Source organism: Pelodiscus sinensis, chromosome 7 (genome assembly GCF_049634645.1).
Source record: "Pelodiscus sinensis isolate JC-2024 chromosome 7, ASM4963464v1, whole genome shotgun sequence".
Lineage (NCBI taxonomy): Eukaryota > Metazoa > Chordata > Testudines > Trionychidae > Pelodiscus > Pelodiscus sinensis.
In genome coordinates this window covers 65,893,266-65,919,749 of record NC_134717.1, presented here as the reverse complement: position 1 = coordinate 65,919,749, position 26,484 = coordinate 65,893,266, and the positions used below count along the sequence as shown (strand labels likewise).

General features: G+C 45.6%; 2 protein-coding genes across 3 annotated transcripts in view; one reads left to right on the top strand and one right to left on the bottom strand.

Annotated features, from left to right (window-relative positions):
* The window catches only part of MCM3AP (minichromosome maintenance complex component 3 associated protein), a 69,261-nt gene extending 58,998 nt beyond the window's left edge, over positions 1-10,263 (bottom strand). The window contains exons 1-3 of one of the 2 annotated variants that reach the window (XM_075934166.1): positions 10,112-10,263; positions 2,177-3,494; positions 49-269 (exon numbers count right to left, since the gene is read on the bottom strand). In XM_075934166.1, the coding sequence (XP_075790281.1) occupies positions 49-269; positions 2,177-3,401 (1,446 nt within the window). In that variant the 5' untranslated portion in view covers positions 3,402-3,494; positions 10,112-10,263. Of the gene's footprint in view, positions 1-48; positions 270-2,176; positions 3,495-5,623; positions 5,777-10,111 lie in introns of those variants that run through there. The other variant, XM_075934167.1, reaches the window with a different exon arrangement.
* A 29-nt stretch (positions 10,264-10,292) lies between these two features.
* On the top strand, positions 10,293-22,709 carry YBEY (ybeY metalloendoribonuclease). Its single transcript, XM_006113335.2, has 4 exons — positions 10,293-11,065; positions 19,348-19,479; positions 20,789-20,857; positions 22,443-22,709. The coding sequence occupies exons 1-4, from the start codon at positions 10,856-10,858 to the stop codon at positions 22,527-22,529; spliced, it is 498 nt and encodes a 165-aa protein (XP_006113397.1). The 5' UTR covers positions 10,293-10,855; the 3' UTR covers positions 22,530-22,709.
* Positions 22,710-26,484: the final 3,775 nt, after the last annotated feature.

The following is a 26,484-nucleotide window of genomic DNA, read 5'->3' as shown; positions in this document are numbered from 1 at the left end:
ATATTTAGATACTACACATATATTTTTAAATTTACATTAAATACTCACATGATCAAAAAAATGAATAATAGCGAGCTTTTTGTTGCGCCTGGTAAAGATGCGCCGGACTTTTGACCGTCCAAAATGCTTCTCAAGAACATTCCTGTCATTAAGGTAGTCAGGGATATTTTTGCACTGGATTGCTGTGAGTTCACTTGGTGACAAGCCACCAAGGCTGTCCACACTCTCACTGCTTCGATTTCGACGTGAAGGGGTCACTATAGCAGAATCTGAAAGTGTTGAAAGAATCCCCAAATCAGGCTCTAAAACTGTGCCTTCTTATTTTGGATCTCAGAAATTTTTATATTAAATCAGAAATTTGTATTAAGCAGGAATACTGACACCTGCAGCACTTATTTACATTGCAGATTGAATTATCAGAGTGTTTTCATTAACTAATGAAATTCTCAATTAAAACAAGGACATTAAAAGTTTTCATGGCAACTTTAACCAATCCCTATAATTAAGAATCCTTTATTACAACCGGCAAACTATGCAATTGCTAGTATACAGTTTAAGGAAGTTAAGGATTAGTCAACTATCCAATAAGCAAAAACTCATCGGATAGTTAATCAACTAGTCGATTTCCCCTCCTTGCTGCCTCTATTGCCGGCTCAGCCATGCAGTGCTGCCCTTCGAACTCCACCTTGGCATTTCAAGGGGGCAGCCCCACACAGCTGAGCCTGAGGCAGCGTTTCAAAGTGGCTCTGTGGAACCTGGGCTGAGCTGGGGACTCCCCAGCTCATCCCGGGCTCCGAGATTTCTGCAGAACCCGGGGTCAGCTGTGGAGTACTGGGAGTCCCCATCTGATCCTGGGTTCCACTGAAATGCCACGGGGAGCCAGGGATCAGCTGGGGAATCCCCAAAAGACCCAAAAACCACACGCCATTTCAAATTGGCAGCACAGCATGGAGCCTGGGGTCAGTGCTGACCCCAGGCTCCATGCTGTGCTGCGTCTTTGAAATGCACAAAAGCCCCCGCTGGGGATGCTCGTACATTTCAAAGCTGGCACACCACATGCAGCCCAGAATCAGCGTGTCTTCCCGCTGGCCCCAGGCTGCACGCAGAGTTCCGCATTCTTCTTTGGGAACGTACAAGAGTTCCAGCAGGGGCTCCTGTACATTTCCAAGGAGAAATGTGGAAGTGCCTATCGACTAGTCAAGTAATGGATGGCAATTCCCTCGACTAGTCAATTAACTGCAATTTAACATCCTTAGTGCAGTTATGTAATTTTAAAATATGGTTCAGTTATGTGGCGGCATGAAAATGGACTATGAACTACACCACCACAAATAGTTGGTTATGAAATGACACTAAATAAGGTGAGATGTAAACAGGTTCTTTTTTGTTAAAAAGTATGTATCAATGGATTAGTAAGAATTCAGTTTTCGTATTCCTGAAACTCCAGAATGAGGGAATGGCATGTACAGAACCATGATGAGTGGCATGGAAGGTAAAGGGAGAAGAGGAAGATGAGATAAAAAGTACATAAAGGAGAATGGAAGACAAGAAAAGGGAATATAAGAAGGAACTCTGAGAAACAATCCACCCTGCAAAACAAAAATCAAACACCGAGTACATTTTACAGAAATTTCTGCCTGAAGAGCAGCACAATTATGTATCACTTGAAATAAACTAAGCATAACAAAACATAAATACAATAGCAACCACAAAAGGAACTGAGAAAAGAGATGTGTGTTCTATACATTCCTCAATGCCCAACTTGTACGTTTTCCTTACTGGTCCACAACGTCTACTATTTGTCAGTAAATTCCAATCCCTGAGAAGAGTAATTAACTTTTGATTAATGCCACTGAGGTAAGTCTCTATTATACTGTGATTTTTGACTAACCAAAGGAAGAAGTATCTCTAATGAGAAGCAACACCAATGTATTCAAAAGTATGTGCTGTTCAGTCCTTAATCACAACAGCAACAATCACAGTTGGGAACAACAATTGGAAAGGGCTCCTCCAGGGTAGGACATAAGAAAGCAGTAGGCCTTCAGAGAGGAAAACAAAGAATTCCTATGAAACACAAAACTTTAAAGAGAGCAAGCCTGTCCTGCTAACTTCAGCTCTCAGTAGCCTTCATTTCCAATACCTGATTTACTGAGTAGCACTGATTTCTAGCACTTACCTTGCTTAGTTTTCTCTTCAATTTGCTCTGTCACTTCTTCCTCCTTTAATGGGGTCGAAAGCCGTGGTCCTGCAAACACAGATGGACTTGTGCCCAACACCTGTTCATTTTCTCCAGATTCTATGGATAATCTTTCCTTTTTTGGCTCTTTTTTAACACGTCCACTGTCTTTATTGCTTTTCAGCACATCCTGCAACGTTCGACTAAACAAGCCTCCTCCTCCACGTGGCCGGTTTAACCGAACAGGCCGCTTATCGGGAGGATAATCATTCCTAGATGCAATCTCTGACTCCTCTGCAACATCATAATCCCGTCCTCTTGGGGAACGATCTCGTTCTTCTTTTCTTTTCATTCCTTTAACATGGCTGTCAAGTGGCTCACTCTGAGCGTCATCATGTTCTGATTTAGTTGCTGTACTGAGTTGGAAGTTTCCTCCCAAATCTAAGGACCCAGAAGATGAGCTAGGAAAAGTAGTGAAGCTGCTGCTAGGACTTCCAAAGAGTGTCTTTGTTCCTTTATGGTCATCCTCAACAGTTCTGCTTAGTACAGAAGAGGCAAAGGAAGATGAAAAATTACTGCTGCTAGCTGGTTTTGAAAAACTGAAGTTTGTACTAGTGCTAGAGCTACTAGTGTCTTGGGAAAGTCCAAAAGGGGCCAGTATTCCAGGCCCACTACTAACCGGATGGGAAAATGTAAAAGATGTTGGCATGCGCTGGCTTTGTGTTTTTTCTGGCTCAGAACCAGCACCAAAGATTGGTTTAAACACTGCATTTTCTGGAGTTTTAAAACTGAATTCTGATCCCACAAAGCCACTACTTGAAACTTCTCCAGGAGCAACTCCAAAATTAGAACCATTCTGAAAAGTTCCAAGATTAGTAGGTGGTTTAAAACTGAATCCTTGGTTTCCAACAATAGAAGAGTTAGGTGATGGAGAAGTAGTCACAAAAGAAGTAGGCTGTCTAAGACCATAAGCCTGTGTAAACCCAGAGGGTAGCCCAAATCCCACAGCTTGCCCTGAAGTGGCCTGGCTTAATCCTGAAGGCTGAGTAAAGCTGGATGGCTGGGCAAACCCAAGGTTCTGTACAGGTCCTCCACTGCTCTGTCCAAACAGTGATGGCTGACCAAATCGAAATGGTGTTTGAGCTTGAAATATTCCGACAGAACTATTAGAAGGTGCTTGGAAAACAGCAGGCTGCTGTCCACGAAAAGGACTGTTAGGGTTCATCTTCAAAAATAAAAATTAGCAAGTATCTTCCAACGAGAGTTCATGCCTCGAACATCCATTTACTTTCACCTTCCAGCCAGCCATTCTAGCAATCTGAAACACAAATGTGTACATTAAATTAAATTTTCTAATTGATTTCCATTTATAACAGGGAAGTTCAACCAAGCAAATTAACAACAGCTTTATCCTATATCTTTGCAACATCCTAATAACATTTTACTATGTTTAAAAAATATGCTTGCATCTTGTTCTCTCTCTTCTGTGGTTTCCAATCCAAGAAATGACTGTTATAGAATCAGAGCTGGAAGAGACCTCAGGAAGTCATCAAATCCAGCCCCGTGCCCAAGGCAGGCCCAATCCCAACTAAATCAACCCAGCCAGAGTTTTGTCAGGCCAAGACTTAAAAACCTCTAAGGATGGAGATTCCACCATCTCCCTAGTTAACCCATTCCAGTGCTTTACCACCCTCCCTAGGGAAATAGTTTTTCCTAATATCCAATCTAGACCTCTCCCCCTGTAACTTGAGACCACTGCTCCTTGTTCTGCCATCCATCACTACTGTAAACAGCCTTTCTCCATCCTCTTTGGAACTTCCCTTCAGGAAGTTGAAGGCTGCTATCAAATCTGTTGCATAAAAAAGCCTTCGCCTGAGCTTACTTGATTTAAATACATGGATTTTCTGAAACTACACCAAATTATAAGATCTAAGGTTTTAAACTGCAACTCATTGTGATCTTTGTCAAACTTTGTAATCTGTGTAACTCTCAGAAATTTACTGAAGGTGCAACTTTGTAATCTTTTTAACTCTCAGCCACCTTGCTTGTAACTTTCCCTAAAGTGCATTCTCCCCCCCTGGGTGAATGGAGAGAGAGTGTGAGTGTGTTTGAAGAAGACTGGGAACAATGGAGCACATTTCAATGAGTCATTGCAGTCTGGGCATGCTCTCTGCTGGATAAAGGGGAGTCTGGGCATGCTCCCTGATGGCAAGGTGAATGAGTCACAGGAGACATTCAGACACTATATAAAGAGACGGAGCACAATGGTCTCCCCTCCTGACCAGCTTCCCCAGCCATGATGATCAGACAAACCCTCCAGGATCCACATGCCTTGGCTCCTTCTGCAACCCATATGTCTGTGTAAGTATGTGAGTGCCTGAGGGCAGGAATGCATGGATGTGAATGAGTGAATGAATGGAGAGAGAGAGATCGATCTATCTTCTTTAGTTTAAATTTTTGGTGGCTGCTTTCTCCTCTTTAGTCTTACCTAGTGGAAATAAACCCATACTAGTGTAACCCTGGGTGGTCTCCAGTGAGAATATTTTTGGAATAACAAACCCCCCCCTCACTCTTCTCTTCTGCAGACTAAATAAACACAAATCCTTCAGTCTCTTTTGATAAGTCATGCGCTCCAACCCCTAATCATTTTGGTCCCCTGCCGCTGTCTCCCCTCCAATGTGTCCACATCCTTTCTATAGTGGGGGGGCCAGAACTGGACACAATGTTCAAGATGTGGCCTCACCAGAGCCAAATAAAGGGGAATAATCACTTCTCTGGATCTGCTGGCAATGCTCCTCCTAATGCATCCCAATATGCCATTAGCCTTCTTGGCTACAAGGGCACACTGTTGACTGTCATCCAGCTTCGCAGCCACTGTAATCCCCAGGTCCTTTTCTGCAGAACTGCTACTGAGCCAGTCAGTCCCCAGTCTCTAACAATGCTTTGGATTCTTCCGTCCCAAGTGCAGGACTCTATACTTGTCCTTGTTGAACCTCACCAGATTTCTTTTGGCCCAATCTTCCAATCTGTCCAGGTCACTCTGGACCCTATCCCTGCCCTCTGGCGTATCTAGCTCTCCCCCTATCTTAGTGTCATCTGCAAATTTGCTGAGGGCGCAATCCATCCCCTCATCCAGGTCATTAATAAAAATGTTGAACAAAACCAGTCCAAGAACAGATTCTTGGGGTACTCTGCTAGAAACCAATCACCAACCTGACATCGACCCATTGATCACTACCCGTTGGGTCTGACAGTCTAGCCAGCTTTCTATCCATCTTAGTCCATTTATCCAATCCATATTCCCTTAACTCGCTGGCAAGAAAATTGTGGGAGATTGTATCAAAAGCTCTACTAATTTCAAGGTATATCACATCACTGACTTTCCCGTATCTACAGAGCCAGTTACCTCTCCATAGAAGCTAAGCAGATTTTTCAGGCATGACTTACCCTTGGTGAATCCATGTTGACTATTCCTGATCACTTTCCTCTCTTTCAAGTGCCTCAAAATGGATTCCTTGAGGATTCCCCCCCATGATTTTTCCAGGGACTGAGGTAAGGCTGAATGGTCTGTAGTTCCCTCGATTGTCCTTCTTCCCTTTTTTAAAAATAGGCACTACATTTGCCTTTTTCCAGTAATCAGGGATCTCCCCCAATCTTCACAAGTTTTCAAAGATAATGGCCAAAGGCTCCGCAATGACACTTGCCAGCTCCCTCAGTACCCTCAGATGCATTAAATCCGGACCCATGGATTTGTGTATGTTTAGCTTTTCTAAATAGTTCCTAACTTGTTCTCTCCCTACCAAGGACTGCCCACCCTCCTTCCCATACTGCGTTGCCTAGTACATTTGTCTGGGAGCTGACCTTGTCCATGAAGACAGTGGCAAAGAAAGCATTGAGTACTTCAGCTTTTCCCACATCATCTGTCACTAGGTTACCTCCCTTATCCAGTAAGGGCCCCACACCCTCTCTGATCACTCTGTTATTGGTAACATGTCTGTAGAAATTTTTCTTGTTATCCTTCACATCCCTTGCTAGCTGCAATTCCAATTGCGCTTCGCCTTCCTGATAACTCCCCTACATTCTCGAGCAATATATTTATACTCCTCCCTAGTCATCTGTCCAAGTTTCTACTTCTTGTGAGCTTCCTTTTTGTGTTTAAGCTCACCAAGGATGTCCCCGGTAAGCCAATCTGATCGCCTAACATATTTGCTTTTCTTGCTGCACATCGGGATGGTTTCTTCCTGTACCTTTAATAAGGTTTCTTTAAAATACTGCCAGCTCTCCTGGACTCCTTTCCCTTTCATTTAAGCATCCAAGGTTATCCTGTTGTTGGATTTGTGGTGGTCTCTACTGTACAGGTAAGAGTACATTTCCTTGCGCTCCCTTCAGGCCTTAAACACTATTACTCTAACTTTCTCCTTCATCCCATGATTAATTATTTTTCTTAACAGTCCTGTGAAGGACTTTTTAAAAGTTCTAATGTACCAATTTTTTACTCATTATTTTGCTGATAACCTCAAACAATTTGAATATACTGAGGAAAGAGAACTTCCCTTTACAGAAGGCATACCATTTCATCCCTTCTATATCATATTCATAGGCCCATTAAAATTATCTGTAATTATTGTTCAACTATTTAACCTAGAACCATAGTAGCATATACTAGGATTGCTTCTATTGCTCTTTTTAAAGATAAGTAGCTGAACGGGACAATGTAGACACACAGTAGTTGAATAGTATAATAGATTGCATTGCTTTGCTAGCAATTCAGTTACTTTACTAACTTTCTTCAAAACTCCTGGATGTACCATACAGTCTTTATGACTTGATGCTATTTAATCAGTTTGTTCCAAACCTTATTCTTTTGACAACTAAGTCTCTGACAATGCCTTGTTCTTTATTATCTGAAAAGTGTAGGTCAGGATAGCTAGCTCCCTAACACCCTCTGTTGTGAATACTAAAATTATTTAGCTTCTCTGCAGTATCCTTTAGGGATGTTAAATTTAGATTAATAGGTTAATCGAATAGTCAATGCAATTTGCATCAACTATTTGATTAGTCTATAAGGGAGCCTTGCCTCTGAAGTGCTGGAGCTACACCTCAAAGACGAAAGCGATGCAGGGAGCTCTGGGCCAGCGGCGGACTGCTTAAGTTTCAAAGTGGCAGCGCAGCATAGAGCTCCATACAGCATTTTAAAGGAGCAACACCCAGCCACTTCCCCTCCCCCAGCCCTTTGCTGCCTCTTTCTGATAGAGGCAAAGGGGGGGGGGGGAGGGTGGCTAGTCGACTAGTATGGACTATCAATAAGCTTTTGCTTATCAGATAGTCGACTAGTCTTTCACATCCCTAATGTCTTTCAGTCCCTGGTAGTCTAGTGCACCATTAATTTCTTTAGAGGATTCCTAGTTCTGATAGACCAGAAAGCTCATACCACCACATGTTTTGTTAGTCAGTGCTACCAGATTATTTGTTGTTTCTTAAGTTTATCCTGAACAATTGTTTGTTTTGCTCATTTTCCAACTGCTTCTCTAAATCCCTCAGCCTTCTTAAACCATAAAGTAGGAATTACCTACTATACATGTGACCGTGACAATGAAGGCCTGGATCCTGCACCTGCAGGCACTTTCATCAATGAAAAGGTTCTGAGTGGGTATAAAAGTATACCCTCTCTCCAAGTTACAAACGAGTTATGGACCAAACACTTCGCCGTAACAATCCGTTTGTAACTCAGACCCCACTGAGTTACACGTGACTGCACTGTTCGTAAGCGTGGGTCACATTTGTAAGTCGGGGACTGCCTTTACGACCGCTCCATGGGAGCTTTGGTCATAAGTGCAAACGCGCAACTCGGGGAGCGGCTGTATGCCCATACAGATCAGATGCATGGTAAGGCCCTAATTTGTTAACATCAACGCTAAGGATATTTTTTCACTTTTAACTTTAAAGGCTTTATGACTAGCTGCCTTTAAAAAAAAAAAAATCTACTGCAGTGTTTTAGGTACTACCCTTTCCCTGAAAATGTTATGATTAATTTTACTGCATTTACTGATACTTAACTGCTTAGCTACTTTTTAAACCATTTACTGTATGCTATTTTCAAGAGACTGCTGCACAGGAAAAAGGAAATTAAGGCAGAGCCTAAGTTTTCCCAGAATAATATACCGTAACTACTCACTCCAAGAAGCAGCCAGGCTACAGTTGGGCCACAACCAATACCCTTATTCTGAAACTCATGTTTCCATGTGGAACAGAGATAGTCCCAAAAGGGGGGCACACCTGAACTTGGGGGGCTTAAAATAATTTTCCATAAATTCCTGCTGATTGAATATACTACAGAAGCCATAATTCAAAGCACAAAGGAACACCTGTAGTCCTGACCGCATAGCCTAACCTACACTTTCATTTCCGTGCATCCCACCCAATTTTAATGGGAACAGCTGTTCAGAAACAGAAGGTAAATGTAAGAATGTGAGGCTACGTCTACACTGGCATGATTTTCTGGAAATGCTTTTAACGGAAAAGTTTTCTGTTAAAAGCATTTTCGGAAAAGCGCGTCTAGATTGGCAGGACGCTTTTCCGCAAAAGCACTTTTTGCGGAAAAGTGTCCGTGGCCAATCTAAACACGCTTTTCCGCAAAAAAGCCCCAGTCGCCATTTTCGCAATCGGGGCTTTTTTGCGGAAAACAAATCTCTGCTGTCTACACTGGCCCTTTTGCGCAAAAGTTTTTCGAAAAAAGACTTGTGCCCGAATGGGAGCAGCCTAGTATTTCCACAAAAGCACTGACAATCTTACATGAGATCGGCAGTGCTTTTGCAGAAATTCAAGCGGCAGTGTAGACAGCTGGCAAGTTTTTCCGCAAAAGCAGATGATTTTGCGGAAAAACTTGCCAGTCTAGACACAGCCTGAAGGTTTAACCAGTTAACTGGCGGAGGCTGGAGCAGCTCCCCACCAACCACTGGCAGAGGCTGTTGCAGCCCTCTGGTGCAATGGTACTCAGCCTTTTTTGGTCTGCGATCCCCTGCGCTGCTGGGGCCGCCAACTGCCAGGTCCAGCCCCTGGCCAGCCGGATCTAATTGCCATGCTGCATGGCTGCACCCAGCCGGCCAGATCTAAGCGCTGCACAGCGCAGCTCCCAAAGGCCGGGTCCAGCCCCCGGCCAGCAGCATCAAAGTGCCACGACCTCCTGGGAAGACATCCGCCACCCTCTCATGGCTTGCACACCATTACTCTGGGGCACAAGTCAGACAGGGGCTGTTCTGGCATGGTTGGAGCAGCCCTTACTTGTGGCAGGGGCGGGGAGATGTTCCAGCCAGGCTGTACCAGCCCCCTGCTCATCCATTGTAATCAGTTAACCAGTTAAACAACAGGTTTAGCAGGTTAGCCAATTAACCAGAATTGTACATTTCTAATATAAAGTGAACCAAGAATAGTGGTAACACACAAGGGGGCCAAGTGTGAGCCCGGGGCAAGGAGAAGGACTGGGAGAATCAGGAATAAGGGCCGCAGGGCAGTGCTCGGGGGCAGGGTTGGGGAATGGGGGGGGCAGGAAACAGGTTCTGAGGGAGGTGCTCGGAGGCAGGGGGCAAAGGGAGTGCTCAGGGGTAGGGGTCTGGGAACAGGAGTGACAGGTGCTAGGGGGCAGAGAACAGGAGTGGGAGGGGAGATGGGGGGTGCCCGGGGAACAGGAGTGGGAGGGGAACAGGAGAGGGGGAGCAGGGGCAGGAGACAGAAGAGGGAAATGCAGGGGTGTCCAGGGGCAGGAAAGGGGAGCAGGGGGGGTGCCCGGGGGCAGCGAACAGGAGAGGGGGGGCCAGGGGGCGTCTGGGGGGGCAGGGGTTGAGAGGGGCCGGGGGGCAAGGGCCGCAGGGCGTTGCCCGGGAAACGGGCGAGCTCCGGGCTCGGTACCAGTGGGCCAGGCCCCGCCCCCGCTCTCACCGGTCCAGGTCACGAGCGGAGCCGCCATCGCGCTCGCGGGGAGAAACCGTCCTCTCCTTCCGCGCGCGCGCACCCGATGGGCGGGGCGGTCTCAGCCGTTTCCGGTCTGTGCCGCTCGGGAGGCACCGCCCGCCGGAAGCTCCGCCCTGCGCGCGCTCCCAGGCGCGTCCGTCCCTTTCCGGTCACAGCGCGCGGGGCGAGCGGCAGCGGCACGAGCGTCCAGCCCGCCATGTAGCGCTTTGTAACGGCCCCCGGCTCCTCCGCGGCCGAGAGCTGCCGCCCGGACAGACGGGCCCCGGCCTCACGCGGCCCGCGCACGTGCTTGCAGCGGGTAGGGGAGGCGCCGCCGCCGCCGCGCGCCAGAGGGTGTTTCAGGCTCCAGCGTTAACATCGAGCGTCCTTGCGGAGCTCGCCCCGGGAGGCCCGACAGCTGCCTGCGCGCGCTACCGGCTGTAACGACCGTCAGTGGGCGCACGCGGGGCGGGGCTCCTCGCGCTGTCGGGATCCCGGCTTGCAGTGGTGCCAGGGGGTTGAACGCTTCAGCGGACTGGCGCTAGGGTGTACAAGTTCCTTACCTTACCGTGCCGCTGCTCTCCGTCATGTGTGTATCTACGTTTGCCCGGACCGTCAAGCAACAGTAGTGTCTGGTATCTGCTACTGGATTGTTAGTTACGATCAGTGCCTAATATTTCACATTAAGTGGCAGGGCCCCCTCAAACCACCTTTTGAATAGCTTCCAGTAAAATGAGTTTAATCATTCGCAATCTGCAGAAAATCATACCCCTCAGGCGCATCCCACTTCGCAGAAGTATAGAAACCCTTCAGAAGATTTTGAATGTGCAACAGTTTGATCTGGCTGTTATCTGTGTCAACAATAAAAACATTCAACTACTCAACAGCACCTACAGCCAAAAAAATGTTCCCACTGATGTGCTATCCTTTCCCTTTTATGAGGTAAATTTTCCCCCTTTCTTTCTGCAGCTACTTGCTTGGTTTGCATAATACAAGTGACTTCTTTGCATGCTCTTCTATAATGCACCATAACTCTTATTAAATCCAGATGCAGTTTAATATATTTCACTATCATGGCCTTGTGTGGTGATATATGAGGATACAGTGGTGCTTCAGAGTATCCTAGATGTTTTGGGAAATTCATAATGAGCTGGGATGTGTTTTAGGGCTTTCAGAGAGTTTTTTATGTTCTTTCTTGCATGGCCTCATAAAAGGCATGAAAACAAAGCCATGACTTAGTTTATACATACTCGTGCCTGTTGTCCAGTTCAGAAATTGTACTTCCATAAGGCAGCTAGTATCACTCCTGGGAACCTGAGAGTGACAGCAGCGGAAGGGTAGTTTGATAGTTCTCATCATTCTTTCTAAAGCACCTGACATTGACCTCTATTGGCAGCATACTTGGTTAGATGGATCATTGGTCTGACCACGCTGGTGGTTCTTATGTTCCTGCTTTTTTTGTCTTTTTTTTAATTTTTGTAGTTATATTTAAGTACAGGCAGTCCCCGAGTTACGTGGATCCGACTTATGTTGGATCCGCAGTTACGAACGGGGCTTTTCTCACCCCAGAGAATGGGAGCGGCGGGATGCCCAGATGAGCCGCGGTCCCGCTGCCCGCGTCCTCCGGGGCGAGAAAAGCTGCTCCCCATCTCCCTGGTCTGCTGGTCAGACCAGGGAGACGGGGAGCAAAGCCTCGGAGGACGTCCGCAGCACGCCTGGGCTGTCCCGCTGCGGGCGTCCTCCGTGGCTTTGCTCCGCGTCTCCCTGGTCTGCTGTGGGGGGGGGGCTGGGGCGCAGCTAGTGCCCTCTCCCCCCTAGCAGACCAGGCTTTTCTCCCACGACGCCTGGGATAGAGCAGCTGGGGCGCTGCTGGGTTGGTCCCGCAGCGCCGCTCCTCGGCGCTACTGGACCAACCTGGCAGCACCCCAGCTGCTCTGCCCCAGGTGTCCTGATTCAGCCACTGCTGGTCAGTTTCAGTAGCGGCTGAATCAGGACGCAGGGGGCAGAGCAGCTGGGGTGCTGCTGGGTTGCTCCAGTAGCGCCGAGGAGAGGCGCTACTGGAGCAACCCAGCAGCACCCCAGCTGCTCTGCCCCAGGCTTTCCCCAAGTCAGCCGCTGCTGAAACTGACCAGTGGCTGACTACAGGAAGCCCGAAGCAGAGTTGCTCTGCCCCCGGCTTCTTGGAATCAGCCGCTGATCAGTTTCAGCAGCAGCTGACTTGGGGACGCCTGGGGTTCTTAAGTTGAATCTGTATGCAAGTCAGAACTGGCATTCAGATTCAGCCGCTGTTGAAACTGATCAGTTTCAGCAGCGGCTGAATCTGGACGCCAGTTCCAACTTACATACAGATTCAACTTAAGAACAAACCTGCAGTCCCTATCTTGTACGTAACTCGGGGACTGCCTGTATATCAAAGTAATGAGTAGGTAACTGGTTGGTGGTAACTCAGTTTCTTTCTGTCTCTCTCTTATGGAAGACTTCTAGAAAGAAAAAGGTCTAGGCTACCATTCAGCTAGTGTCAGGTAATAGGTATAGGAAAAGAAGGCTTTGGAAATATAACTTTTACAACCAATGTCCACATTTAAAGTTCACTTATGGCTCCCCTTTCATTTCTGCTGACAAGACAGCCATATAATTGCACACCGTGTTTCCTAGTAGTGGAAAAAAAGATTTTCTAAGTAATCAATAATTAGCTAAAGAATTCTCCTTTTTTGCTACATTTAGTTACAGTTTTTAGTACTTGTGCTGTTTTGGTGATGTAAAGGTGATTTTTTTGTTTGTAGCAAAATTTGGCCTCTGATGGTGTTTTTACTCAGCCTGTGAAAGGTAGTATTTCAGTCAGATTTAACAGACATGGGTTAGCAGAGCCTGTGCTAACACTCTTAAGTCTATGTCTACACTCGCAGCTTCTTGCGCAAGTACGGCCGTTCTTGCGCAAGAATCTGCAGAGCATCCACAGTGCCTGCTGCCTCTTGCGCAAGTAAATTTACAGTACGGCGTGGTAAGAGGGGGCTCCTTGAGCAAGAGCTATGCTCTTTTTTGACAGGTGTAAGCCGTCTTGCGCAGGAGCTCTTGCGCTAGAGGGCAGTGTGGACGCTTAACAGGGATTTCTTGCGCAAGGAAGCCCTATGGCTAAAATGGCCATCAGAGCTTTCTTACGCAAGAAAGCGTCCACACTGCCATGGGTGCTCTTGTGCAAAAGCACAGCTCGCACATGGCAGTGTGGACGTTTTCTTGAGCAAGAGTTCTTGCACAAGAAGCCGTGAGTGTAGACATAGCCTAAAGGTGGTGCTTTGAAGTTGTGGTTTATGTGGAGGCTCTGAAACCTAGGAAAGTGGGACACATTCAAATTCCCATCCAAGCAACAGTTTCCAAGCACAGTGGACACGGAATTTCCATCTCACAATTTTGTATTTTCACACTTAAATACATTTTGCTTAAGAAGTTCTGTGCCCATCTGTCATGTTACTGGATTTTAAGGGAAGCAGCTAGATAACTGCTGCCCCCTGGAGAGGTGTTTGCCCCAAAAGTCTATACAAAGGGGGCCATGTGAGATGTTACATGAAAGCTTGTGTTCTACTGATCCTGTGTATGCTATTCAGGTACTTGTATAATATCTGTATGTGGAGTTATAAACATGTACTCTGCAAGGAAATCTCAGCCTATGGCTATGCTAATTAGCAAGGAGACAATGAATCTCTAGGTGCAAATACACATCTCAGGAATGTGACTGATACCTAAGGGCTACCAGCATGGAACACAGGGATAGGCCACGGACGAGGTGACCTGCTGCAGCCAAGAAGATGCCAGGAGAGGGTTATAAGTGCCATGTGGCACCCTCCATCTTGGTCTTCAGCTCAGCTCTCGACCCACGAGGCAGCCTTGCAGGGAACCACAAGCCAGAAAGAACTGTGAACTCATCCTTACTAGGATGTACACCAAAGACTTTTAAGCCAGCAGTTATAACATCTCTGCTGTGAGCAGGGCTCGACAAATCATGTAATCTACTTGCCCGTGGCGAGTAGATTACAAGACGGCATAGCCGACGCCACGCGATCTGCGCATGCGCAGCTTGCAGAACTGTGCAGCTGGTGAGCAGGGCTCTCCACCGCTTGGCGAGCCCTGGCTATGAGCCTGTATCGAGAACTGGGTGATTCGTTGCATGTAATGTATTATCCTTTAACAACCTTACTCTCATGCTTTTCTTTCTTTTAATAATAATATTTTAGATTCTAAAGGGTTGACTCAGCATGATTTTGTGGGTAAGATCCAGAGTATAAATTGATCTGGGAACTGTGGCTGGTTTCTTGGGACTGGAGAACCCATTCGGGGAAGGTGAGATTGGGTCCTATAACCCCTCACCTGTGTGTTAGGCCAAGCGCTGTTTGGGGCACGGAGAGAGCTGGGGTGTCAGAGGGGTTTTGCTCATGAGCTGAAGTGCTCTGTGGGACTGGTTTGTGTTCTCTTTGGGAAGGACCTCCAGTCAGGGGTTGTAAGGAGCCCCGAATTTGAGCAATTGGCCCTGAGCTGATGCCCTCACCTGTGCTCAGACCCAGCCCGGTCCGTCACAGTGGCGTAGTCGGCAGGATCCACAGATCTTGGTCAACTGAGCTTTGGATCAGGACCCCACGCTGTCTAAAGTGGATTTTTGGTGTTAAGAGTTTGGTTGGTTAAAGAGCAACTGCAATGAGTCAGCAACGGTATGAAAGTCTGAACAGAGAGGCTCTGAAGGATTTGTGCTCAGAGAGAGGCATTGACTTTAGGAAGAAAGCTACTAAGCAGCAGCTGACATCTTGCTACTGCAGAAGGACCAGCGGGCAATAGAGCGGCTCCCACCCAATGCCACGGATGCTGTTGCAGAAGAAATTAGAAAGCAGCAGGCATTGAAGAAAATGGAGCTGGAACATGAGAGGGCCCTGGCCGAGATACGTCGAAAGGAGAAGGAGGCATCAGCGGAAGAGGAGAGAGTGGCCCATGCATGGCGAATGGAAGAAAAAGAGGCAGACCACGCACGCGAAAGCAAGAGCTGGCGGCAGAGGAGAGTTACAAGCGACTCCGAATACTGGAAGAGCAACAAAAGATACTACAACCAGAAAGCTCACCCCCACTTTCGAACAAGAGTTGGGAAAGGATCTGTCCCATCTACAACAATAATGAGGATATTGAGGAGTTTTTGGCCATGTGAACCGGATCCCAGATGACCAGCTGTGACAGACCGGGCCGAGTCTGGGCACAGCTGAGGGCGTCTGCTCAGGGCGAATTGCTCAAATCCGGGGCTCCTTACAGCCCCCAGACTGGTGACCTCTCTGAACAGGCCATAAACCAGTCCCACAAAGAGCTTCAGCAGCCTGCCTGAAGCCTCACAAGCAAAACCCCTCTGACATCCCAGCAATATCCGTGCCTCAGATGGCCCCGGGCCTCATACACAGGTGGGGGGTCCTAGCACCCAATCCCATCTACTCCGAACAAGTTCTGTCCGGTCCCAAGAAACCAGCCACAGATCCCTGGCCAATTTACCCTTTGGACCTTACCCACAAATCACGCTGGGCCAATCCTTTAGCATCTAACAACTAAAGGTTTATTATCACAAGAAAGAAAAGCCTGAGAGAGAGGCTGTTAAAGGAATAATACATTACATGCACCGAATCTCCCAGTTCTCGATGCAGGCTGTAGCAGAGATGTTACCGCTTCTGGTTTAAAAGTTCTTGTTGCGCATCCTAGAATCAGGATGGGTCCACAGGTCCTTCGGGCTCTTCAATCCCTGCAATGCTGCCTCTGGGATGAAGTGCTGAGCTGAAGACAAAAAGGAATCCCCCACATGGCCTCTTTATACCTCCTTCCTGGCCTCTTCTTGTCTGCAGCTGGTTACCTGGCCCTCAGCCTCTCTCTCCTGGCAGCTCTTAGGTCTCCGCCCTCATGCTTTAGGTATGTCCTTGGCCCATCGAGTGCCATTGTCCAACAGGGCCTCGCTAATTAGCATGTCCATAGGCCAGGCTCTGCCCAATGCTCAACCACATTCAGAGAAATATTCAGCTTCCGCACAGATTACAGATTCCTACCTACACACACAGACATTATACACTCACATAAATAGCATACACAGGATCAGCAAACAGCTCCCACTCAACACCCCACAGGGCCCCCTTTTATATCATTTTTGGGGCCAGCATCCCCACCTATGGGTGCAGCCATGATCTGGCTGCTTCCCTCAAATTCCAGTAACGTGACACCAGCGCATGCCTGACCTGATGGTAAGACAGACTGGCAAGGTAAGGAGGTATTTAAATGATCTGGGAGAGGAGGAAGCATTAGACTATGGGCAGTTTAAAGACTATGCACTTAAACAGTTCAGGGTTACCTCTGAATCTCACCGGGTGAAATTTAGAAGCTTTAAAATGTTCAGTGAGTGTACATATGTGGAGTTTGCTCACAAGCTGATGGGCTTTGTTCAAAAGTGGGTCATGGGGGCAAAAGCAAATGGGAGTTATGAATTAAACATTCTGATAGGATGTCTGAGTCACCTGGGCCTGATGAAATGCATCCTACAATATTCAGGGAGCTGATAGAGGAGGTGTCTGAACCTTTAACTGTCATTTTTGGAAAATTATGGAAGACAGGATTGATTCCCAGAAGACTGGAAAAGGGCAAATATAGTGCCCATCTATAAAAGGGAAATAAGAACAACCCAGGAAACTACAGACCAGTCAGTTTAACTTCTGTGCCAGGAAAGATAATGGAGCAAGGAATTAAGGAAATCATCTGCAAACATCTGGAAGATAATAAGGTGATAGGGAACAGCCAGCATAGATTTGTAAAGAACAAATCATGTCAAACCAATCTGATAGCTTTCTTTGATAGGATAAGGAGTCTTGTGGATAAGGGAGAAGCGATGGATTTGGTATACTTAGACTTTAGTAAGGCATTTGATACGGTCTCGCATGATGTTCTTATCAATAAACTAGACAAATACAACTTAGATGGGGATACTATAAGGTGGGTGCATAACTGGTTGGATCACCATTCTCAGAGAGTAGTTATTAACAGTTCACAATCCTGCTGGAAAGGCATAACAAGTGGGGTTCTGCAGAGGTCTGTTTGGGACCAGTTCCATTTAATATTTTCATCAACCATTTAGATATCGGCATAGAGAGTACACTTAATAAGTTTGCAGATGATACCAAGCTGGGAGGGGTTGCAACTGCTTTGGAGGTTAGGGTCATAATTCAGAATGATCTGGCCAAATTGGAGAAATGGTCTGAGGTAAACAGGATGAAGTTTAATAAGGACAAATGCAAAGTGCTCCTCTTAGGAAGAAACAATCTGTTTCACACATAAAGGATGGGAAGTGACTGTCTAGGAAAGAATATGGCAGAAAGGGGTTATAGTGGACCACAAACTAAACATGAGTCAACAGTATGACCCTGTTGCAAAATAAGCAAACATAATTCTAGGATGCATTAACAGATGTGTTGTGAAGAAGACACAAAGAGTCATTCCTCCGCTCTCCTCTGCGCTGATTAGGCCTCAGTTGGAGTATTGTGACCAGTTCTAGGCACTGCATTTCAAGGAAGATGTGGAGAAATCGGAGAAGTTCCAGAGAAGAGCAACGAGAATGATTAAAGGTCTAGAGAACATGACGTATGAAGGAAGACTGAAAGAATTGGGCTTGTTTAGTTTGGAAGAGAGAAGATTGAGAGGGGACATGATAGCGGTTTTCTGGTATCTAAAAGGTTGTCACAAGGAGGAGGAAGAAAAATTGTTCTTCCTGGCTTCTGAGGATAGAAAAAGAAGCAATGGGCTTAAGCTGCAGCAAGGAAGGTTTAGGTTGGACATTAAGAAAAAGTTCCTGTCAGGGTGGTTAAACACTGGAATAAATTGCTGCGGGAGGTTGTTGAATCTCCATCTCTGGAGATATTTAAGAGTAGGTTAGATAAATGTCTATCAGGGATGGTCTAAGACCAGTGTTTCTCAACTTTTTTTGCTCATGGCCCCCTTCTGAGCCTCGTTTACCTCTGCGGCCTCTCTCATAGCCGCTGTTAGTTGGAAAAAAAGGTACATAATTTACCTAATGTTCCGTTTTTTCCATGTGGCCCCCTAGAGGTAGGGCGTGGCTCCTGGGGATCCATATGGCCCATGGCTGAGAACCACTGGTCTAGACAGTACTGGGTCCTGCCATCAGGGCAGGGGACTGCACTCGATGACCTCTAGAGGTCCCTTCCAGTCCTAGTATACTAGGATTCTATTATTCCATTTCTTGATAATCATTTGGAATGTATAATAGTTCATGTTATCAAAACCAATATAGTAGCATTGAGATATAATACAGCATGTCCACATTGAAATGTAACAACTTTGAGGTGCCAAATATTTTTATTGAATAAAATTTTATTGGATCCACCATCCATTTTTGCTAGGGGCCCAACAAACCCTTCCTGCCACTCTAATAGCTTTTGAATGCTTAGAGTGGGGTGACGTATTCAAATAAGAGAGAAAAATGGTACAATGTGACTGACCTGTTTATATGCTGACCCCAGAGTGCAGTCACAGCTTGTCAGCTTCAGGGTGGGCTGAGTGACATGCAGACTGCAGGGCACAGCTTCTTGAGTCCCATTGGCTGCTGTTCACACATGCTGCTTCCTCAGCTCCTGTCCCCTCTATCCCCTGCCCATCCATGGAGTATGGGGCTCTTGTGGCCAAAGGGAGCACTGGAGCTGCCAGCTCCTCAAGGGTGGAACTTCGGGAGGATACGGGATGGAACTTCAAGAGCATGGAGGGGGAGGAGAGGGACAGCAGCCATGCATGCGAGGACATGGCTTGCTTTTGATCCTGTTCCCTGGATGCTAAGAGAGCGAGGGGAAAGTGCTTGCATCCCAGGCATGCCTCTCACATCAGCCAGGTTTGAGAGGCATGCACAGCATGCAAGCACTTTCCCCACACTCCCTTAGCTTCTGGAGAATGGGATGAAAAGCAAGTCGTCCTGGTGTGCATGGCTGCTGCCCCCTTGCGCTCTAGGGTGGGGGGTGGGGGGGAAGAGAAAAAAGGAAAAGAAAAGCAAGGATCAGGCCCACTGTGGTTGGCCCAATCCTTACTTTTAAAAACTTTGTGGATCCCATGCAGTGTCCTCACAGATCCCATATTGGAAACCACTGCCTTAAGAATAAAAAGTACTCTATATAACCAGTTTCTCACCCATGTTAACTTTTGGAAGGACTTATGTATTTCAGAATCTGAAAGCAGGTGAGCTGCCGCAGCCTAGTTTCCGAGATGAATATAATCTCGGTGACATATTCCTAGGAGTAGAATATATCTATCAGCAGTGCCAAGAAAATGGAGAGGATTACAACAACATTCTTACTGTGAGTGTTTGCTTAGTAATACATATTTCTCATCACAGACTTGATTTAGGAACCATGGTTGAAATAATAGTAATGTTCAGGGCTTGACAAATGACGGCAAAAACTGCTCGCCAGCCCCATACTGCGCATGCGCAAGAGCCATATTGCGCATGTGCATGCCGCGAATGAATGGGGTGCGCGGCTGATATCTACTCACCACGGGTGAGTAGATTTTATAGTTTGTCGAGCCCTGGTAATGTTCACTAGTGGGAGGGATGTTTTGCCAGTTTATGGAAATTTTTCTGTAGCTGAATCTTTATAATGTCCTGAATAAAAAACCTATAATGTTCAAGAATTTAAATTTATATACACCCAGAAAGTATGAAGTCATGCTAAAAGACATTTCCAACTGCAGTTTTTTCTTAAATGCAGCTAGGGTGTGTCTGATATTCAGCACAGTTACAACTTTGGAGGATACACTGAGTGGTAGAATAATACTTTTCTCAATAATCATTAGGTCCACTGAACTTAGTCAAAAAGAAAACTTACTCACCCTGGCTCCATTGAGGGCTGGGAATTAGTCTACAGCAGGGGTGGGCAATAATTTTTTATGGGGAGCCACTGCAAGATTTTGGGAAGTGGTTGAGGGCCACACTCTTACATTATATTAATGGAGGAGATGCAGAGTCTGGGATGGAAGTTGAGTGCAAAGGGGAGCTGCCGTGCATGGAGCTGCCCTGGTCAGGGAGAGACCTGCTCCTGCACAGATTAACTGGCTACCCCCTGAAGCCTCTAAATGTGAGTTGGGCTTTGTCTGCTGCAGCAGCCTCTAGTGGCAAACAGCAGCATTGCAGGAAGTTTCTGTCAAGGAAAGGAAATTCTGCATGCACATCATTAATTTTTGCTAAATTCAGGAGTAAAATTATCCAAGGACAAAGAATTTTGGTTATGTTTATGAAGTAAAGGACTCTGTCTGGCAAAGCAGTGACTTTAAAAAAAGATAGGGAGCTTGGGGGTTAGTGATTTTAACATCAACTGCTAGTGTGACACTGGCAAAAGGACTAATGTAATATTGGATGCATAAATACGGGTCTCTCATAGGAGTCGAAGTTATTTTACCTATTTAGTACTAGTGCATTTGCTACAGGAATACTCTGTGTGCTTTAGATGACTGATCTTGGTGTGCTGTCTAGTAAAAGTGATACACTTTATTAGAGAAGAGCTATGCTAAATATTACAAGACAGCACCTATATACTGTAGTGATGCACACATGTATAATAAATATTTAGAGATTTATAAAATAATACATCCATTTGCTTCTTTGGACAGGTGACTGCAGCTCATGGGCTATGCCATTTGCTGGGATACCAGCACAACACAGAAGCAGAGTGGAAGCAGGTAAAGGGGTGTCCTTGACAAAGCTGAGATAGATATATTAAAAATGCCCAAATTACATCAGTGATGGTATATCAAATCAAAACCTTCTTGTAAAAGCAGAGACATTTTCCTGATTATTGATACATATTATGGTATAACCTTGTAATCCTGGTGCTCTCAGGAGCACTTTGCAGCCAGTCATTCATACACACATTCAGATCTTCATCATACACACATTCAGACCATGAAAGTAATAGTGCAAAGTTGCAATAGTGCCTTTCAAGAACTACATGTTTAAAATTAGAACAGGTTCATAAACAGGGGTAAGTATGAACACTTTCAGCTTTCACTGTGGAGACAAACTGTGCCTCCGTGGGGGCAGTAATCAACTCTGCAAGGCTACAATACTTTAGGAAAGGACGTGGTTTAAAAATATCTAATTGAAACAATAGATAGAATTTTAGAAAACAGTCCTGTGCTATTACATATAGCCTTCCATCAAAGCATCTCAAAGGTGTTATCCTCCTCTCTCAGATGTAAAAACTGAGACAAAGAGTTTTAACTATTTGTGCACATTCCCACACAGGACTACTTAGAGTGGAGAACAGAACCTAGGTAGGCCAGTTCCCTCTTCTTACTACTGAAATATGTACACTAACTCCAAAAGCAGGTGTATATAACCACATTGCAATCTTGCCAGAACATCAGGAGTAATATTTTTCTTGTGGAAAAATCCTTTCGAGATGCTTAACGACCATCTAGTCCTCTTTTCTGAAAATTGGGTCCTCCAACCGCCCAGTGCCCTAACTCCAGGTTGGGGATTAGTTCGATATTTACTCAGAGGGAACAATTGCCTGTTGCAGCAGAAGCAGCTGTGACTGCCTGGGTTTCCTTTGGTTTCATATGATGACTGACCAACCTCAACCTAGCCTGGTTTGAGAGACGTGATAAGATCATAGGCACAAGTAGCATGCCTGCAAGCATATCTCCAGTTTTCTTAATGAATCACAGCTAGATGTGAGTGCAATCAGTGGGAGCTACGGACAGTCAGCAGTGCAAAAGGGTACTGTATATCTGGAAGGTCTGAGCACTAGACGAGGTTTGAAATCCTTGACTGAAAGGGTCTGTGTAAGGATAGTCTAAAAACCCAATCCCATAAATGTTTATCCATTCTACATTTACTGTGTCTCACTGATTCTGTATCAGCTGTCTGGGTAGAGGTCAAGAAAAGACATGGTTTCCTACCCGCCAGCACTGGAGACTTATTAAGTTGGGCTCTCTCACTCGGTCATAAGCAGTACTTTATTTTCTGCCAGTGAAATTATGTCCTACATGACATCGATGCAATCCAGTTGCATGAAGAGAATCCGGTTTTTGTACTATCTTAACTGTATTAGCACCATAGTTACTTTTGTCCATAACACATCTGATACGACTTTTAATTCACAGATGAGCAGATCCGTTGAGCAAAAATTTGCCATTTTTATGTAGTCTTTATTTTTCAGATTAGAACAGCACTTTAGTGTCTAATGCTTAAAATGATAAATTTTGTACATGAAGGGAAAATGAGCATACTTACTGATTTTTTTGCCCACCACTCTCATAGATGTATCAAAAGGAAAAACAAATTCTTGAGGCGCTAAATGGAATCACTGGTACAAACCTCCAGCCTCTGACTAAAAACCTCTTCTGATCACATCACAAGAAAAAGGAAGAGGACCCAGAAAAATAGATCCTCATTCTACCAAGCAGCATGGATACAAGTAACTTAAGTGTTAACAGTGATTTGTTTAAAATATTTATATAAACTTCATGTAGTGTCAGTAGCATGCCTTACATTGTAATGCGTAATAAAATTCAGCCAAAGAGCTTATCTTTCAAGCAGAGTGCAGTTGTGAAGGTAACATGTAACAGAGTCCAACATAAAACAACACAAATATGTGTTAAAATCTCTACAGAAGACCCATAGAAACAGTTGAAAACTACAGAACTTACTCTTTTATGCTGCTCTCCTATCATCATGTCTTTAGTGGGAAAGAGGGTAGAAAAATGCTGTCAGTTTCAACTAATTTAAATTGGCCAAATATAGTCATGTGTACAATCTCTGAAGCTTGTTTCAGAAAAGATTTAAGATAAAAAGAATGCTAGCTAGTGAGTCTTCCTTTGACGTTGATGTACACATATAATAACAACAATGATTTAAATAATTATTTTATGTATGAGTTGCTGTAGACCTCTACAATATTTTTTTCTTCACCTCACGTACGTATGTTAACTTATTTAGGGCCAATAATCAGATAATATTATTCAAAGTATAAAGCACCTTGCATCCTTATCCATAAGTAGTCCATTAACTGCAGTAGGACTCTTTATGGAATAATGTCCTAGTTACCATGATAAGATAAGATACCGCACTGTGGTCCTAATTTTGCAGGAAGTAGCACTGTTGCATGTACCCTCTTCGAATATTTATTTTTCACAACAGTAAAATCTAACGTACTAACTCACACCTGGGAAAGTGTTTCTATCTTCACGTACCAAATCTTTGAGATGTGGATGGTTTTCAAAGCATATCCATAGATCAGGCATGGGCAAAATATGGCCCATGGGCTGGATCCGACATGCCAAGCCACCAGATCTGGCCTGTGGATGCCGCAGGGAACCCAGGCAGGCTCTCTGCTTGCCTCGCCCCACCCAGACGCCACTCAGAAATGCAGCTATGGGGTAGTTTCTTTTTAAAAACAAAGTCCAGAGGGGAGTGGGGAAGCTTTAGGAGTTGCTTCTGCCCCCAGCACAATCCCATTGGCCAGTTTCTGGCCAGAAACTGGCCAATGGGAGCTGCCTGTTTTAATAAGCACAAGGGGTTCCAGAGCACATGGCTGCAGGCGGGGGCAGGGAAGGGCAGCATATTCAGGATCCACTGCTGGCTAGTAAGTCTGGCAGAACCTACCTCTAGCACCCAAGTCCCTCCCACATACCCAAATCCTCTGACTTCTCCTGTACCCATATCCCTTTTCAGATCCGGCACCCCAGTCCGCTACCCCAGATCACAGTCCCCCCCTCCCCCGCCCTATGCTCACAACCCAAATCCCTGCACCCCAATTCCTTGCCCTAGGTCACAATCCAACCCCCACCACCCCAGTCCAGTGCCCCAGGTCATAACTGCCTCCTTCACTTAATTCCCTCTCTTATCCCAAGCTCCTTCTGCACCCAACCTCCATCCCAGACCCTGTACCTCCTCCATTAATATCATGGAAGAATGCAGTCCTTGACCACTTTACAAATTCTTAGAGTGGCTCCCCATCCAAAATTATTGTCCACCCCTGCTATACTCCCGACCCTGTTCAGAATAACACTAACCTGTCTCACATGTAAGGGGAGAAATCTTCCAAAAACGTGATGCACGTGACACAGACATGTATAAGCATGTCCTGAGGGATCTATTATATCTGTGTCCTATCTTTTCCTTGATAGTACCCTGAAGGGGGTTGTGACAGACCAGGTCAGGTCTGGGCACCGCTGAAGGCATCCGCTCAGGGCGAACTGCTCAAAAACAGGGCGCCTTACAGCCCCTGACTAGAGGCCCTTCCTAAATAGGCCACAAACCAGTCACACCAAGTGCTTCAGCTGCTGAAAGCCTCACAAGCAAAAGCACTCTTGACAGCCTAGCTCTCCCTGTGCCACAATCAGCCCTGGTCCTGCACACAGGTGAGGGTTCACAGAATCCAATTTCACCTACCCCGAACGGGTCTTTCCAGTCCCAAAGAACCAGCCACAAATACCCGGTCAATTTACACTTTGGATCTTACCCACAAGAGTACATTGGGCCAATCCTTTAGAATTTCAAATCTAAAGATTTATTACTAAAAGAAAGAAAAGAATGAGAGTAGGGTTGTTAAGGAGAACCTCACACAGCCCCCTTTGTACAGTCTTTGGGGCAAACACTTCCCCACCCTGTGGGTGCAGCAATGATCTGGCTGCTCCCTTTAAAATCCAGTTACGTGATAGGAGTTGTGTGTAATCTTTGCTGAAAGGTAAGAACTAGCTGATTGTCATGGTTATTCTGAGATGTCTGTACAGGAAGAAGTTTGAGAGTTATGGAATGTATATGTTACGTTCTAAATCTGTTTGTTAGGAGTAAAACCAATCACCCGAGGACAGGAGTCGGAGAGGTGATACAAGGAACATAACACTGAGCATCCCTAAAGCCAGCTTACATTTAGTGCCTGGGGAAGATGCAACCTTTAACATACTCAAGGAAAAATGACCTTCAGGAAACTCTGAATAGCTGGACTCCTTGAGCTAACGGACAATAGTTTATGACTGTGTAAGAGCAGAAAAAATGGCCAAAGAATCCATGATAGGACAGACTGCTCTGTCAACAGGGGTGTGTCATGAAAAGTAGATCTCATCTTTCTGTGCTAGACAAGCACAGGAAGGTTTAACCATTGGGTAAGTAATACTTTCTTGGATTGGACAGTAACTTATTAATTATAGGCTATAGTTTCCATCTTATGTGGAGAAGGGTTACTGTAATAACCTAATGTTTCCAAACTCTTTTACTCGCCTTTATTTTGAATCTTAATCTTCAACAGCAAATTAAAGTTTAACACCATTTGAGTGCCTTATACTAAAGAGCATGTTCAACTACGCTATAGTGATGAACTGGAGTACAGTTTCCATGGAGATGGGATTGGTGGGCATTGCAGGTGTGCAGAAGATAAGTGTAGCAAATTCTCTCATGCTGCTTTGGTAGCCTGCCAAGGGAAAAAATGAAACTTGGGTTGCCTAGAGCAGAGCACCTGTGTTGGGAGTGTCCCCTGCTGCACCACAAATGGGGCTCCTTCCTGCTGCGAGCAGATGGCAGTGATTCAGCTGCAGGCAGCTCAGGTAAACCTGAAAAAGTCCTAGTGTAAGTTTCTAAAATAAGCCACTTGAACTCAGTTTCATTTACTTTTGGGCACCCAAAGCAGTTGATCTCTGGAGGCTGTGGTTCAGAATTGGGTTGCTACTAGGGATATTCAAATTAGTTTATCTTGGTAAAGGTGCACCCGCTGAAAAATTCACATGAAGTCGGGAAGGCAGCTCCTTGGGAGCCGGTGCTCAGAGGGAGCTGGCTCCTGCTGCCTTTGTCCCCGAGCTAGATGAGGGAGGTGACCTACTGTTGAGGTGGGAAACGCTGAAGTACTCAATGCTTTTTTTGCCTCTGTCTTCACAGACAAGGTCAAGGTCCAGACTTCTGCACTAGGCAACACAGTATGGGAAGGAGGTGGGTAGCCGTCGGTGGAGAAAGAACAGGTTACAAACCATTTAGAAAAGTTAGACATACATAAATCCATGGGTCCAGATTTAATGGATCTGAGGGTACTGAAGGAGTTGGCAAATGTCATTACAGAGCCTTTGGCCATTATCTTTGAAAACTTGTGGAGATCAGGAGAGGTCCCAGTAGCTAAAAGGGTGTCATGAGGAGGGAGAAAAATTGTTCTCCTTGGCCTCTGATGGTAGGACAAAAAGCAATGGGCTTAAACTGCAACAAGGGAGGTTTAGGTTGGACATTAGGAAAAACTTTCTACCTGTCAGGGTGGTGAAACACTGGAATACATTGCCTAGGGGGATTGTGGAATCTCCATCTTTGGAGATATTTAAGA